This window comes from Bubalus kerabau, chromosome 21 (assembly GCF_029407905.1).
Source record: "Bubalus kerabau isolate K-KA32 ecotype Philippines breed swamp buffalo chromosome 21, PCC_UOA_SB_1v2, whole genome shotgun sequence".
Lineage (NCBI taxonomy): Eukaryota > Metazoa > Chordata > Mammalia > Artiodactyla > Bovidae > Bubalus > Bubalus kerabau.
Window position 1 is genome coordinate 49553346 of NC_073644.1, and position 17147 is coordinate 49570492.

The 17147-nt window shown below is 51.9% G+C and overlaps 1 protein-coding gene across 2 annotated transcripts in view; it reads right to left on the bottom strand.

Moving 5' to 3' along the window:
• Window positions 1–1633: 1633 nt before the first annotated feature.
• ST8SIA5 (ST8 alpha-N-acetyl-neuraminide alpha-2,8-sialyltransferase 5) overlaps window positions 1634–17147 on the bottom strand; it is a 75761-nt gene continuing 60247 nt past the window's right edge. For both annotated transcript variants that reach the window (XM_055559071.1, XM_055559070.1), the window contains 4 exons: window positions 15492–15636; window positions 11470–11582; window positions 10617–10709; window positions 1634–9449 (listed from right to left, as the gene is read on the bottom strand). In XM_055559071.1, the coding sequence (XP_055415046.1) occupies window positions 8981–9449; window positions 10617–10709; window positions 11470–11582; window positions 15492–15636 (820 nt within the window). In that variant the 3' untranslated portion in view covers window positions 1634–8980. The remainder of the gene's footprint in view (window positions 9450–10616; window positions 10710–11469; window positions 11583–15491; window positions 15637–17147) is intronic.

Below are 17147 nucleotides of genomic sequence, written 5' to 3' on the forward strand. Positions count from 1 at the left end.
TGCTGGGTAAGGGGCCCTGGGAAGTGAGGTGTGCTTTGACCTTGTTTAAAAAAAAAAAAAAAAGCAATTATTTCCTCCTTTAACAAATCTTTAAGATGTTCAAGGTTTCCCATACATTTTGCAGCTGAAAGTGAGATTGTGAGCTGCCACAGTGATAAAGGGCTCGCCAGGGCCACACAACTGTGGGTATCCTCAGGAGGAAGGGGCAGGGGACTGGCTTCTGGTTGGAGGCAGAAGAGACTGAGGCAGGATCTCGGCACTAGCTCGCTGGTTTCAACTTGAGCCTTTTCTAACAGAAGGCGGGAAAGGAAGGAGGAGCATAAGGCCGGTGTGAATCCTGGGTCACATCAGCCCACGTCTGTGAGATGCTGCCTCATCACCACCTTGTTTGTTTTCCACGGGCGTGGTGGGCAGAGCGCCAGCCCCAGCTTTGTGTTCAAGAGAGCACTGTGATGCCCTGATCTTATCCCAGCACTCATCACAGGGAGACCCTCACCCAGACACAGGCTGGTCACCAACTCCAGAGACTCCAGCCCCTTAGCGCTAATCCCCAAATGCACCCCTACTCCAGGAACAGATGAATCTTAATTCAAGCACACTCCGAGCCTCCTAACCCTGGGAGAGGAAATCTAGTTAACTTTGCTTTAAAAAGATTTCATAATGTCTATTTAAAGGTTGACTATGTTCAGAAAAAGAGCTGCTTGATACCTTTAAGAAGTCTCAAGCCTGAATCAAGGCTCCCAACCACTAACCAGGAAACAAATGCCAGCAAAGTAGGGCTGAGCCAGTTACAAGATCAGGCAGAGCTGCTGCTGCTGCTAAGTCGTGTCCGGCTCTGTGTGACCCCATAGACGGCAGCCCACCAGGCTCCCCCATCCCTGGGATTCTCCAGGCAAGAACACTGGAGCGGGTTGCCATTTCCTTCTCCAATGCATGACAGTGAAAAGTGAAAGTAAAGTCACTCAGTCATGTCCAACTCTTAGCGACCCCATGGACTGCAGCCTACCAGGCTCCTCCATCCTTGGGATTTTCCAGGCAAGAGTGCTGGAGTGGGGTGCCATTGCCTTCTCCAGTTCCTCACGTTCAGGTACCACTAAAGCCCAACCACAGCGCAGCAGTGCTTCTCAAATTGTGGGTCCCAGGACCAGCCTCAGCATCACTTAGGAAGCGGCAAGGAAGCTCCCTGCCATGGTCACCAAATCAGACTCTGGGGAGGGGCCCAGGAACCAGTGAGCTCTCCGAGTGATTCTGACACAGGTTCAAGTTTGGGAGATGCTGGGCTAGAACAGTGGTTCTGTCTCGGCTGCATAGTAGGGTCATCTGGAGAGTCAGAAAAGCCCTCCCACTCAGGTCACGCCTCAGACCAACTGGATCAGAACTTCTGGGGGCAAAGTCCAGGCACAAGTAGCTCTTAAAAGTTCTCCAGATGACCCCAATGTGCCGCCAAAACAGAGACCCTTGGCCTCTGTGCAGTAGATTCACTTAAGAGATTTTTTAAAAATAAGAATATGGGGCCCTGTCCCCAGGCCAAGTGAATCAGATTCTCTGGAAAGATGAGGATCTGGCATGGGTTGCTTTATAAAGATCCCTGGGTGACTTCAATGTGCACACAAGGTTGAGGGCCAAATAACACTTTTACCCTAAAGTTGAACAAGTCATTTAGTTGAAGGAAATGAGTTACTTGGTTGCCAAGGAAACCATTCCCCTACTGAAAAGAGAGACAGTCACTGATTTCTGGCTTTTGTCCCAAGAGCTAAGTCATGGTAATGTATGTATGTCACTCTCCCTCTCTTTCTCTTGTTAAAAAAAGAAAAGCAGGTTCTCAGAAGAGACCATGCAGGAGAAATATCTATAGACTTGTAGAAGCTGAGCAGAGCTATTGCCTCTCAGGACAGTGGCTGGCCAGGACAGATGAGTCAAGCTAGCAAAGCGAGACAGAGTCTGCTCTGACCCTCAGCAAAAGGTGCTGAGGTTGTTAGAAGCCAAGGAACAACCAAGGGCCCAGGACTACTGTTCCAGGCCAAAATTAAAATCAGAATCCTATCATAGGGACACTGAAAACAGTTCAAGTCATTTGAGAACAGATCATACCTAAGAGATTCTATATGAAATAAGCCAGTCACCAAAAAGTCAGACACGCTATGATTCCATTTATGTGAGGGACCTAGAGTAGTCAAGAGACAGAGACAGAAAGGATGATGGCTGCCAGGAGCTGGGGGAGGGAGAAATGAGGAGTTGTTCTTTAATGGGTATAGAGTTTTAGTTTTGCAATAACTACAACAAAAAAAAAACAGCCTGGAGATTGGTTATACAACTTACCACTACTGAACTATACACTTAAAAATGGCTAAGATGGTAAATCTTATGTATATTTTACCCACAATTGAAAAATAGAAAAATCACTGATAATGTCCAGGCCAAAACAGATTTCACAAATGTAAGAGATTCCTAAGCAGTCAATTTCTGTTGTGAATTTAATAGTGGATTATATTTTATAGTCATATTTCTAAAACACACCAAAGTTTAGTTGTGTGTCAGATTCTTGTTTTTGCTCTTTTATCACTTAAGACTCCAGTCTGAATTTCAAGCCAGACACCATCACTCACCTGGCAGTAGCCACTGACCCACAAGCGGTGCAGAGCCCAGTTCTCCAAGCAGATATGGGCTCCAAGACGACCTGGAGAGCCTGGCTGGTCTTGGAGTCACAATGCTGATTGGCCCGCATCACCCCTGTCCCCCAGGTTCTGAGTCTGGAGGCAGGGGGTTTAACAAGCACTTAGGGGATTCTGACACAAGTGATCTACAGTCTACACCTTGAAGAACATATCACTTTATCACAGCGCCTTGTAGGATGTAATCAACCTCCTTAGACTGGCCTGGCTTGACCAGCCCTCTAAAGAACAAGAGAACAGGGCACACCTCGGGCATTGGCATACCCCAAGCCTAGCCTCATCCGGTCATAAGCCACAGTCAGCCTCCTCTTTAGAAGGGTGCCCGGGTTGCCAGGAGAGAGGCCAGGGTGTGTGCTGAACTCAGAGCTGCACCAGCTCCCTCCCACAGAGAGACCCCCGAGCTCCTGACTTTCCTCTGGGCATCTGGAGCAGACATTTTTGCAAAGCTCAGCTCATTTGTTTCCCAGCCAATAAACACAGCACTTTCCACTCGTTCTTGAGACATTATTGATAAGTCCTTTGTATACTGCTACTCGGTCTGTACCTCAACATAGCGATTTAAGATTCTGACAAATCTCTATGGTTTTGAAGGAGGGAAGGGAAAAAGAAAATCTTTCCACCTTTTGCTTAAACTAGAGAGACTTGGTGAATAGGCAAGAAAAGGAGGAAGAAGATTATAATAGTGTGTTCGTTGCTCAGTCGTGTCCGACTCTTTGAGACCCCATGAACTGTAGCCCACCAAGCTCCTCTGTCCACGGAATTCTCAAGGCAAAAATACTTGAGTGGGTTGCCATTCCCTTCTCCAGGGGATCTTCCCAACCCAGGGATTTAATTCAAGATTATAATGGAAGGAGACAAAGAGAAGGCAGCAGAGACCAGGTGATGGAGCCAGCAAGTAACCACAACAGGGACCTACACCCCAAGCTCCCCAGAGGCAGGTGGGAGAGTCTGTACAGCAAAATGCTTCCCACATGCAAGGTACCAGGCAAAAAAATAATAATAATAATCAATGGAGGACTCTCTTAAGCTGACAATTACATGTTACTCAGTTTATTAGTGGGGTCTCCTGAACCACTGGAACACACTGCCTAATCAGAGACCCTACTGCTATAGTTAACAGGTGGCTCTGTGCCAGTACTGGGGACACCAAGAAGAACCAGACACACTGCCTTCTCCTGGGGAAAGGACAGCCCTCGGCCAAGGACACAGGCACCCCCATGGTGTTGTGCTGTGAGGATGTCCTAACAGGAGTCAGTGATGGTTCCTGCAGAAGCGCAGAGTGCTCAGCCTAGGTTCACAGAGGGGAAGAGGTGGGGACCCTCACCTGACATTACCTGCACAAGTGGTGGGGTAAAGGGAAGGAGGGAGGAGGTAAGGGCCATTTCAGGCATTTCCAACAGCTTGTGCAAAGCTACAGCACCTGGAGGAGTCCTGGTGGGATGATGGGGGCAGGAGGGTCTCTGGGAAGGTGAGTGAGCCAGCTTGGGACAACCTCTGCATGTCTGGGTAAAGGAATCTGGACTATATGGTATAAGAAGACAATGGGCTCCACCAAAGGTGTTTCCAGAAGGTAATTCTCTAGAAGCAGAATGATCAGTTAGAGGGCCTGAGTTAGGGCAGTGGCAGAAGGAATGTATAGAGGGAATGAATTCAAGGGAAGTTTATGAATTGGAATTGATACAATCTGGTGAACAAACAGAAAGCGAAGGAGGAAGGAGAACCAAAAGAGACCTAGGTTTGGGACCGAGGGGCCAGTGATGAGGTAGAGCCATTCAGCAGGGGAAGAAAAGAGGAAGAAGGAACCTGTTCTCTGGGTGTCTAGTTTGTGTCGGCTCTGTGCTAGGCATCGTGAAACCCTATTCCGCAGCTGGTGTCCTGGCGTAAACCTCAGATGATGAATCAGAGCTTCCAGAGGGCGTTGGCAGCTCCCCCAAAGTCACCAGTAAGTGGGGGGGGGGGCGGAAATGTGACTTTGAATCCAGATTGTCCTTTTAACTGTGCCAGTTGAGGGCACACTGAGCAGGTTTTAACTATACCAGCTGAGATGTTGAGCAGCTACAGGCTTTCAGACAGCCACAGTGAGTGTGTTTCTGTGGCTCCAAAGGAGAACTGGCCTCCAGGTAAGGGGTGTAAGATGCAAGGACAGGAGAGGTTAGAGGCTGTGAACAGATGCAATTTCTGAAGGAACTCTCCTAATAAGAGAAGAGAACCCTGAGGAAGCTTCACAAAAGATGGGTCAACAAAGGAGTCTGAGAGAAGGAGCATTCAGTGAGGCGGGAGGAAAGTCAGGGTAAAGTGGTTTCTTAAAAAAAAAAAAAAAGGAAGAGAGGACTCAAAAGACCAGTGAAGCCACTCACCCCTGTCACATGGATGTTGAGGAATGAAGCCTGACATGGGTCTACCGCTTTAGCAATTACAATCATTCTGCCAACCTTCAGGATTCAGGATCGACACCTGCATGGCCTGGTGCTCCTCTCGCGATACTTGTCCCTGAGCCCAGATTTGCCAGTACTCAGCTCAGCCCCTACACGTGCCTGGGGGACTCAGTTCAGCATCTGGACATGCCCACCAGACCATAAGCTCCGGGAGGGCTGGGGCTAATACTCTGCTCATCACTAGCTCAAAGGGCCCTAGCCAAATGCCCCGCACAAAATGAGTGCTCAGTAACGATTTGCTGAATACCTGACTGAAGCCAGCTCTGTGTTGTCCCTCAACTGTCAGGTAGCTCTGCCCTTGCCTCCTCCCTGCACTCAGCAGAATTGAGGGCGATGGACTGTCTGCAGCGGCAGGCGATAGGGGGCAGAGCTGCCACCGCAGCATTACAAAGATGGGCTCAGAGGCTGCATCCGACCTTGAGCCGCCTTCCTTTTTGTTTGGCTAAGCACAGAGTCATTTGCTTGTTTTCACTGCCTTTCAAGCCTGGTGAAAGTGAAAGTGTTAGTCACTCAGTTGTGTCCGACTTTTTGCAGCCCCACGGACTATAGCCTGCCAGGCTCCTCTGCCCATGGGATTCTCCAGGCAAGAATACTGGAGTGGGTTGCCACGCCCTTCTCCAGGGTATCTTCCCAACCCAGGGATCAAACTTGGGTTTCCTGCATTGGAGGCAGATTCTTTACTGTCCGAGACACCAGGGAAGCCTGGAGCAGTGGGCTTAGCACAAAGGAAGACACGATGGTTGTTTTGTTTGGGGAATCGAGCTTCCTTACATAAGGGTATTATATATAACTAGCTGTGCGCACTGCATGGTGGGATGGGGGCGGAGCTTCAAGGAACATGGGCGGGGGGTGGCTTCCTGAGCCAGTGCCCAGGTCTTCTGAGCCTTTGAAAATGTGCTTTTCCTACAAACACTGGCTGCAGGAGAAAAGTGTAGCATGGAAGTCAGGAGACTGAGTCCCAGCTGAGTCACTAGCTGGCCATGTGGCCTTGGGCAAGTCCTCCAACACGCCATCATTTAATGTATACCCCTTCTGCAAAATGTGGCCTCAGCTCCCCTCCCTTCACTGCACTGTGGCGCATCTGTGCTGTGGCCAGGGCTGGGGCGGGGTCGGGGTGAAGAAGCACCTACAAGCACACTCCCTTCTGAACCCATGCCAGTGTCCGAGCACTGTCCCTAGAGCAGGGCCCAGCACCACCCTGCAGCGGCCTCTCAGTCCTTCCGGAACAAGGATTCCCTCTTGTGCCAGCCCTGGGGACACTGGCTAGGAAGTGGCGAAGACAGAGGTTTGAAGCGCAGGCTTTGGGTTTCTACAAGACCTGGGTGCGGATTTCCTCTACTGGGTGACTGGCCACGGCAAGACACCATATGACTGTTTCCCCATTGGAGCCTGCTTACCCAAAGGGGTCCTGTGGTGATCACAGGAGATAATGCAAAGAAAGCGCCCAGTACAGGGCTTGATACAGAATGAGCGTGCAGGAAATCTTAGCTATTATAGCAATAAATATTATCTATGGCTTAGATCCATACATCACGAATACTTCCAAAAACTTAATAAAATTAAAGATTACAGAGACCCTAGGGATATTTTCTAAGCCTCTGGTTGTAGAGATGAGGAGATGGAGACCTAAGAAAGGAGAAGGGACTGTCCTAAGGCCCTCAGACTTCAATAGGACCAAAAGCAAGGAGTCCAGCTCCTACATGGGATGGGTTGTGATGCTCCATCCCCTCTCCTACGAGGGCCCTGGTTGGGGCAGACACTCTTGGCTATGAGAACCCTGGTGTCTGACTCACCAAGGTTCTGTCCACAGCATGCACTCAGTAGAGCCCCTGGCACGATTTGAGCCAGGTCACCTCCCTGTTCCTCAGGGAGGTCACCTCACCTTCCTTAAGTGGGACAGAATGTTCTTTAAGAGTCTTCCAGGTCTAACATTCTGTAGTTTCAAGAATGGGGCCCAACTAACCACAAACAAATGGCTGGAAACTTCAGTTAACTGGAATCTGTCTCAGATGTTCCTTCCTTGGAGAAACAGGCAGAGCCCAAGAAAGGAAATCATCCACTGTCCTTGGTGGTGTTCCCTGGTTCACCACGTCCTTGGGCCTGCTTTGGCTCACTGGCTACTTCCTTGCACTGCAGACAAGCAGATAGGCTCAGAACAGCCCGAGGTTTCCCCAGTGAAGACCAGAGGTCAGAATCAAGGCCAGCACCTAGAACAGTGCTGTGCATGGAGCACTTGTTCCATAATGGCTCCACCAACACGAAACCCAAGCAAGGGGAAGGGGTTCTGGCCTCGATGGGGAGCCTGGGGACCCAGGACAGGGCCTGTATGCTGTGGTCTCTCACCAGCTGGGCCTATTGCTCTGCCTGTAAAATGAGGTGATCAGATGAAAGGTCCTGCCCCCTGTGTGCTGAGCTCTCACCACCCCTCCTCCTTCTCATTACACCTAGCATGCGGAGTCGGAATTTGCCTCTGGTCTACCCTCCACTCCTGGAAGACAGAGATCCTGTCTTTGTCATCATGTCTTCCCAAGCCTCACCCCAAACCAAAGCAGAACAGGCTTCTGGAAATGTTTAGGTGAAGGAGGGGAGAGAGCAGGAAGGGAGGAAAGGAGGGGCAGGCTGAAGATCCTCCAGCACTAGCCTTCTGCGGTTCCACAAAGCTAAATTCTAAGGCAATTTACCAACAGTGTGTATTAGGCACAGCTGCATTCATGGTGAGAATACCACAGGGGGGAGGAAAGCGATGTGAAATGACACGAGAAGCCCTTTCAGCCTAGGCACAGCTGACTTCCCAAAGCACAGGCCCTGTGGATCCACGCACGCGAAGGCCAGCAGGCTGCGTGCTGCGGGAAACCCCGCCTTCACGGTAGGACCTCAGTGATGCTGGTGTCGGAGGCCCAGACTCACTTCCGTCGCTAAGCTCACCAGTCACATGTCAGCGCTTTCCAGTCCAGAGCCTTACGGTTCCAATTCAGGAACACGATACAGCAGGAACTGCAGTATTCAGGAACACACAGAGGGATGGATCTTATAAATAACTCCCGGTTAAAACAGAGCTGAAAATAGGGAGACAGAAGAGGAAGCAAGTCGCTAAGCACTTATTGAGTCGATAACGTTGGCTTGAAAACCTTAGTGCAAATGGCTGGTCTGGTTTATTTCCTTCTCATCAAAAGGTCAAACACAGGATTGAACCTGGAGGCACCAAGACGTGTGTGTCTGAGGATGTGTTTGAAGGGGGTGGCTCTCCTTGGTTGACAGTGTCTGAGCGAAGATCCTAACCCACAGCCCTTGCATCAGATGTCACAGCGCCACTTAGTCGGTTGGTGGAAACTCGGTTAATAATCCCTGGACCTCTCTGAGCCACTGTCCTCACAGGAAGTCTGGCCACTCGGTTGGCCTTTTAGCTCTGAGATTCTAGACCACATTTCATGGCTGAGGCCTGGGAATAAGAGTCAGGAACCCAAAAGTCTGAGTTACATCTAAACTGTGCTCACACGTTCTGTCTGTCTCCCTCTTTTCTGTTCCCAGTAGGGACTTCCTTTAGCTGCAAAGAGGCCATACGGTTTGTGCTCTTTTGGATGCTAACACCGAGTGGAAATGTGCTTGATTCCCTTGGGACCCCCAGGGCCCCCATCTTGAGGTGTGGCCGGGGTGGGGGGCAGGTGAGGCGGTGCGCACAGAGCTGTCTCTCCCCAGCCCGCATCCCTGCCTCCCAGAGCCCACAGGACCCAAGTCTGAAGCTGAGCATCCAAGAGAGCGCCAGCCTCAGTGCCAGGCCTTCGCCCCGCCCTGCCAGCCGGCGAGGAAGAGCGTGGCTCCGTGTGCCGGGGGTACCCGTGTGCCAGGGGGGCCGGCAGAAGGCCCACGCCGCCCTCAGCAGCAGCTGCAGGTGCCCGTGTGCACGCGCAGGATGCCGCGGCTATGCAGGTGCAGGAAGTTGAAGATCTCCGAGGGCATGGCGTGGAAGCCGGGGCGGGGCTTGACATTGTCGTAGTAGTGGTGGGTGATGTACAGGCCCGAGGGGTTCATGGGGAAGGCCCAGAAGCCGAACAGGTGCACCTCCTCGCACAACTCGAGCGCCGCCGTGGCCAGGATGAGGCCGGTGCTGATGCGCTTGGCGCGCACCCCGAGGCTGAGCCAGTAGCGCGACACGTTGACCAGGTACTGCGGGTGGAAGTAGTACACGGCCTGCGGTGACTCGAAGTCGTCCAGCACGTACTTGACGCGGATGGACACGTCGGTGTTGCGCGTGTTGTAGAAGGCGGGCAGCAGCACCGACGCGTTCTCGTACAGCTGTAGCACGCGGTAGAAGGGTCGCCGCCACTTCTCCAGCTTGTGGAACCTGGCGGGGTGAGCGCGCAGGGTGAGACGGGGCCCGGGCCCTCGCTGGCCCACCCCTGCTCCCTGGGCTCTTCGCAAAGGACTGGGGGGTGTCTCTCAAGGCCACTCCCCACCTCCTCGCCTCCTTTGATCTCAGGCACTCAGCAGATAAATGTCCGCTTTTCTCCGGCACAGTTCTAGTTTTCTAAGAGGGTGCAGGCGAGGGCAATCTGGACCCAAAGGGACAAGTACCTGGTGTGTGACTGCGGCGGGGTTGGGGGGCGGGGGTGCGGTTGCTGGGGGGAGGGTAATCCTTAACCCATACGGATGAGAGTGCCCGGGTGGGCTCAGAGGGGAAGTGGAGGAGGGAGGCCTTCCCTAGAGCCCTCAGGACAACCCCCTGGCCTGCCTTCACCAAGGTCCCTGGGGATGGACACCAAGCCAGCCGCTGGCCCCCAGAGCCCTTCCTTCCCCACAGCCCCTCCCTAACCTTCTCTCTACATTAAACATCCCTCCTCCCAGCTGGTTCCGTCACCAACCCTGAGTGGCCTCCTCTCTGAATGCTGACTCTGTAAAGGTTGTGGGCATCTGTCCCCATTTAACACCTCCCCCTCCTCTTCCCCTTCTCCTGACCTGGAGGTGTAACTGTGCCCTCTTTGGAGTTTTAACACCTTAACCCCGCCCCCAGGCTTCCCAGACAGACCCCAGCACAGAACGCTGGGGGAGGTGGTGCCTTGAAGTCTTTGCCTGAGGTTTCTCCCCAGTGTCATATGGACACTCCCTGTAGGGAGACACCTGCCCTCTTCATGCACTGGAAAGCCCTCTGGTTCATCTCTAGGGGAAGATCGTCTAGATCAGCGCTGTCTGAGAGAAACATCAGGCAAGCCACAAATGTAATTTTAAATGTTCTAGGAAGCACATTTAAATAAGTAGAAAGGATTAGGTGAAATTAATTTTTACAATAGATTTTATTTAACCTGATACACCCCCATACTATCATTTTAATATGTAATCAATATAAAAGTGTAATGAGGTGTGATTCACCCTCTTTTTCATAGTAAATATTTTAGAGCGAGGGTGTGTTTTGCACTTAGAGATGGTACATCTCAATCTGGATGGTGCCGGGTGGCCATGCGTGATGAATAGCTACTGTATCGGACAGGACTGGTCTAGAAAGAGGGCTACTGACCTCTCTGTGATGATGCTGGGGTTCACGGTGACCACGTCTGTCTTCACCCCTACATCCATGGTGTACTTCTCTGAGATGGGGGGTAGGTTGCACCTGCAGAAGAGATAAAGTGGTCCGACTGCATGTAGTCAGTCATTCTAGAGGAAGCTGGGGAGCTGGGGCGTGGGGAAGAAAGGGATGGTGATCATTTGGGCAGAGGAACAGAGAGGAAACCAGCTGGGTGGACTCTTCGTAGCCTGGGCATAGAAGGGCAAGTTCAACCCCTTCCCTCACCAACCCTGAGTGAGGGCACAATCTTAATTGTTGTAGATCCCCAACCCATGAGATGATTGCAGCCTCAACCCAAGTTTGTTCACTTTAACTCTTATTTTCAACCTATCTTCTTTACTTAAAGAGGTAAGCTAGAATCCCCAAATAGATAAGAGGGGGATTTACATGAGGAAGAAGAAATACATGGACAGGTGTCTAACTTAGGTAAGGCCACAGTGAAGCTCATACTGGTGTCAGCCACAAGGCCACCCTTCCAGAAGAGGGGAACCCAACCAGGGAGGTAGCTGCCCAGACGACCTCACTAACAGCTCTGCATGCCCCTGTGAGTCCTCAGTGTCTTCATATCTGGTATGTCATTTGCTCCCATTTTACATATGTGGAGACTGAGGACCTGACAGGTTCGACCCCTTGCACAGGACGGAACTGAAGGGGAAAGGGACAACCCAGAGCATGAGGATTTACAGGGGTGGAAAGTGGGGATTAAAAGGGCAGCATTACAGGGTGGGGCACCAGAAAGGGTGGGCATGGAGGAGGAGGGGTGTGGGGGTAGAAGAGGCAGGTGCAGACCCAAGGTGATTCCTACCGGAAGACAAAGTCGGCACTGTTGATCTCCCTCCCACAGCGGCTGTTCTTTAGGATGCCCCCATTGCCCACCACCGCACACTTCTTAAACTGGGACCGGTAGTAGGGCATGTCCTGGGGAGACAGGGGCAAAGCTGTCAGAGGCGGCGCCACCCCCGCCTTCACCTGGTGCCCTCCCCTCTGTACCCACATCCACCTCCACACCCATGGTCCCACGAGACAGCTTTGTAGGGAACATGGGAGAGAAGTGGCTGTTCCACTTTGCAGATGAAAAGAGATTAAAAGCTTCCTTCTCAGTTCCACACGCAATTACGAATGAGCTGGAACCGGAAGCTAGATCTCCACAACCTTTTTCAATAAGCCCTGGAAATCCCGTTTCGAATAAGAGCATTCAGTTGTGTCTACCCTGTTTGCCTTTGCTTTCCCCAGTATCTGGAAACTCAGCTTCCTTGACTTCTAGTCCATATATTTTATGCTTCCCTGGTGGCTCAGATCGTAAAGAATCTGCCTGCAGTGCAGAAGACCCAGGTTTGATCCCTGGATCGGGAAGATCCCCTGGAAAAGGGCATGGCAGCCCACTCCAGTATTCTTGCCAGTGGTTAACACAGACTCCTCCTCCATGCCCACCCTTTCTGGTGCCCCAGTGGTTAACCAGGGCCCTAAATCTGTCCCTGAAGTCTTTCAGCTCCATGGGGAGGGCAAAGAACTAGGACAAAGAGGTCTTATAGACCAGTACGGATGCCAGGACTTGGCAGCAACAGGGACAAGAGACTGGAGGTGAGCAAGCAAAGCCACTTCAGAGAAGCAGTGAGAGCCAGCGACCCTGGGATCTCTGCAGAGAAAGCGTGTTGAGCACAGGGGAACCCAGGACCTACCCTGGTGATGATGCACCCGTGGGGGCACTGGGAAGGAGCATCCCACAGCACTCTGACCTGATCACACCTCAGCTGGCAGGGCTGCCTGTGTTTGGGCACTAGCTGCCCACAGAGGCTCCCTGGGCCTGCCTTTCAGGGGAAGGCAGGAAAAAGCAAATACTAGCCTGATTAAAAGACCTAGTTCTGTCATGTCCCCAGGCTAGGCCTCGAGGCAACCCGAGGCAGGTGGGACCAGGCAGGCTCAGGGAAGGAGTGTAGACCTGGAGTCAAGGGGTGACCAACCATCCCAGGTGGCCCAGGACTGGGGCACTTTGCTTGGGATGCAGGACTTAGACTCAGTCAAACTGGGAATGGCTGGGGCAAACTAGGATTGGGCACCGCAGTTAAGGGACCCAACTCAATCCTGGTTTTGCACCACAGTGAGTTGAGGGAACCATGGGCAAGTTTTTTTGAACTCTCAGTGACTTGGTTTTGTAATTTTCGTAAAATTTGTCATGAATTAAATTTTGTAATTAAAAAAATCCAGATAGTAATGTATATTTCCTGCGATTCAGTGAGATGACATAAAGCAGAATTGCTCAGCTCGGCAGTACTGATATTTTGAACCAGAGCGAGCGACTCTCACGTTCACTTTCATTCCTTGCTGTGGGGGCTGACTGCGCACCGCAGGAAGCCTAGCAGCATCTCTGGCCTCCTACACCCAGTCAGGATGACCAAATGAATCTGGCTGAACCCAGGTCTCCCCCATGGCAGGTGGATTCTTTACCAGCTGAGCAACCAGGGAAGCCCAAGAATACTGGAGTGGGTAGCCTATCCCTTCTCCAGCATATCTTCCCAACCCAGGAATCAAACCAGGATCTCTAGGGAAGCCAAAAGCATCTCCAGACATTGGCAAATGTCCCCACCTCCCTGCCCCACTGGTGTGGATGAAAAGCTTACCCAGTACCTAGCCCAAGGGTGAGGGCATCAGGTGCTTATTATGGGATGTCCCTGACACTGGAGACTGCTGGGGGCTTTCCTCCTAGATCACCCCAGCTGGCCAGCCCCGCGTGAGAGCAGCCCCGGTCAGCACCTGGGGCTTCCACTGAGACCAGCTGCCAGACAGGCATCATGGAAGATCCCACGATTTTCAGTGGGATTGAAAATACAATAGGATCACCAAGAGTTAGGCTAACTCTAAAGGAGGCACTGTACCCGTCTGTGAGAGACTGTCCTTCTTGGCACATTTTCCCTGGAGGGACAGGCTCCCAGGACTAGGACAGAGGAAACAAGGACATCTCACGGCCAGTGCGGGAAACTGCAGTGTTTGACTTTTCCCAGAGAGAGAATAAAACAAAACCATCTTTGGAGAAATGACCAAAAGTGTTCTGTGTTTTATGTCAGTGTTTCCCACACTTCTGAAAATCAGAAACCACCTGCGTACTTTCTGGAAGTATACATCCTTGGCTCCATCCCAGAACCACGGAATCAGAATCTTCAGGGTCAGGGTAGGAGCCTGAGAAGCTGCATATTTTTTGAACTCAAAGAAATACTCACCTTAGAGGAAGTTCAGATAATACATCTACATCACATGCTCGTCCAGGGGGTGGTAAATTACAGCCTGCAGGCCACACCTGACTCACCACCTGTGTCTGCACAGCCAGTGGGCTAGGAATGGATTTTATACTTTTTAAGGATGGGAAAAAAATCAAAGGAATATTTTGTGATGTCTAAAACGTATAAAATTCAAATTTCAGTGTCTGACAGGAATCAGGTGTCATTGGGACCCAGCCACAGTCCTGTGCTTACTCCTGTCTGTGGCTGCTTCACGCTAGAATGATAAAGGTGAGTGGCTGTGACAGAGACCATATGGCCCGCACATTTGGCCACCGCTGCTCACCTTCCAGCCCTTCCCCATGGCCCTCTTGCATCCATATGTCGTAACCGAGCTGTGTGTCAGCCACTGGCATTACCTGCATGTTCACCTGCTGTCACCAGCCTCACGTTCCCGGCCTTGCAAGACCCACCTCGTAAAGACGGCTCGCGTCCCATCATCCTCCAGCACTGCAGTGGGAGGGGGTGTTTGACACCTCTCCAGCCCCAGCTCCTCCCCCAGCACTGCCCTATCCACCCCCAGGCCCAGTCATACCAGTGCACTCTGGTGTGCACAGCAAGAATGCAGGGAACCCCGGGCTTTCTTTCATTAGCTGTCCCAGCAGCAAGGCAGCCCAGTCCTTCACATTTCATCCAGCAAGACCTGAACATACCCCCTAACCTCCAGCCACGCCAGCAGGTCTACAAACTGGACCCACTACGCCCTGCCCTGGGCCAGAGTGCTCCAGGAAGTGCCTGCAAACATGCATGGAACCATCCCCTTCAGGAGGTAACCATCAAAAGAGCTGAACATACAGCACAGAGGACCTTCTCCAAGAGTCTGGTGCAACGATCAGGCCAGAAGTGAATGCCTGTGCCTGGGTTCTGTGGTCTGAGCCCTTGGCTCATATGGGTCCCTCATTCTGTGGTCCCCCTGGCCAGGGTGGGAGAAATGCACCAGGCCTGAATGAACAGTCTCCCTCCAGGCTTCTTGTGTGTAAAGGAAAAAATAATAATAAATGTCTCTCCTGTTTAAGTGTCTGATATTTTAGGTTTTCTGTTCCAAGAAGCCAAAACTATATCAAGTCCAAACTCCACTGTTACAGACAGGGAGAGTGAAGCCTGGCAAGACAAAAGGACTGCCCAAGGTCAGCCACTACGAGGTCAACCTTGCAGTGCCTTGCTTTGTATGGTTGTGATTTCTTGCGCACACAACCTTTGCATGTATGTTTTTGCTCTTGTGCCTCCCCCAGGTGGGGAGCAGATGCTTAATCTTCCACCCAGATAGCTTCAGGATGTTCTTTGCAAGCAAGGCAATAATCAACACTTTACAACCACTTTCTTGCCAAAAGTCATTCAAATAACAGCCAGTGTTATTTGGCATTCAGTGTACTCAGGACATCCAGGAACTCCAGAGGACAGTCTACTGAGCCTAAGAGAAAGGCCAGCCAAGCCCAGGACCACTGAGTACAGGGGAACAGCAGAGTGATTGCCATGCCACACGGGCACGGCCACAGAAGGCCCCACGGGGTCAGCTGCTCCATGCCCACCCAGACTACCCTGCCCGAAGCAGCACCTTGGGAAACATGCGGAAGATCTCCTGGTTGATGTGGTAGATGCCGCTAGTGTCCACCTCGTACTTGAGCTTCGTCCCCAGGGGCGTGTTCTTCTGGGTGGTGAAGAGGAAAGAGGGGGCATCGCAGCACCTGGACAGGGTGGACCTGCCGGGAGGAGACGGACAGGAAGAGAACAGTGACACGGGCCAGAGAGCAGAGGGGTCTCAGAACCGAGGCCCCTCAGGGAGGCCGGGGAGCACCATCCTTTCCTACCCACCCCTTCTCACCCATGCTCATGTGTCCCCTGTCTTCAGTACCCCTCCCAATGCCTGAGCCTTTCAGGGTCCAGCCAGGACTCCCTCCATAAGCTCCCGGCTGCCCTGTCCCCATTGGCCACACTGCCCTCCAAAGTCCCAGAGCACAGACTGGGTACCACTTGCTTTATCCTCTGTCAACTCCCTCTTCACTTGAATGAAAGTCCCTGGGTGGCCAGGACCCTGCCTGTCAGGATTCTGCATAATGTCAGACACATGGGTATCAACAACCAGGTCCTGCCAACCCTGGGCGAAGCGTTCCCATGTCAGCTTTCACAAGAGCCACCAAGGCTTCTACTACTTCCCAGAAACACTTCGTTACCCAGCTCTAAGGGAAAACCCAGGGATGGGAGCTCTTCCTTGGTTCTTGGCCCCCATAACTAACTCTAGGTGAGGCTAACCCCGCCTGATGGTCAAAAAGCAACACACACGTGGTCAACAGAAATGAGCCATTTCAGTGACTTAGAAACTGTCTCAGGAATAGTGAGGGGTCAGAAATTGGATGGTGGGTTGATACTGGGTGACTTCTTGCAGAAAGTGGAACCTGGCTTTCAAAAGGTTTTGGGAGTTCATGATTTAAAAAAAAAAAAAAATCCCTCTGGTTTTCACTGACAAAGACACTCAAACATGAGCTACAGAAGGGGTTAAAGCTCAGACAACGCAAGCAGGCTTAAAAAATAGCCTCCGAGGGAGTGTAGGGCTGATGAGGCAGGCTTGGGAGCCAGCCAGGCGGGAGAAGCCTGGTTTTCTCTTCTCTGCAGCTGGTGTTCCGCCTGGCACTGCATTCTCCCAAGTGTGCCTGCAAGGCTTGGTGATGGGGTCAGATCCTAGACACGGCCTGCTCCCCTATTCTGGGGACCCGAGTCCCACCCTGGCTACAAAGGGGCTGGATTTGACAAAGGATGCCAACTGTCCCTGTCTCACTTTGGGGGCTATGAGAGCACGCAGATCCACTTTCTCCAAGAACAGCAGCAGTGGGCCATGACACACTTCCTCCCCACAACACTGGCTCTGGGCACAGTTATACCCAGCCTCCTGGCGGCCCTGGGCGGAATGGAACACCATCTCCATGGAGCCCGGATGTTGACTACTAACCAAAGGTGAGGACAAGCTTTCTGGAAAGTCCATGCTGAAGGTCTGGGATGGAAACCTGAGTGCCAACCTGGCATCGAGAGGCCTGGCTTCTAGTTTCTGCTCTGCCTTCACCAGCTGTGGGGCTCGGGGTAGGTCTGCTCCCCTCTCTGGGCCTCAGTTTCCTCATCTGTAGGATGCAGGGCTGGCTCTTCTGACCCTCTGTAATCCTATGACTCCAAGCTTCCAAAGCCCAAGAAGGGTATACACATTATTTTTTGTGACTCTCTC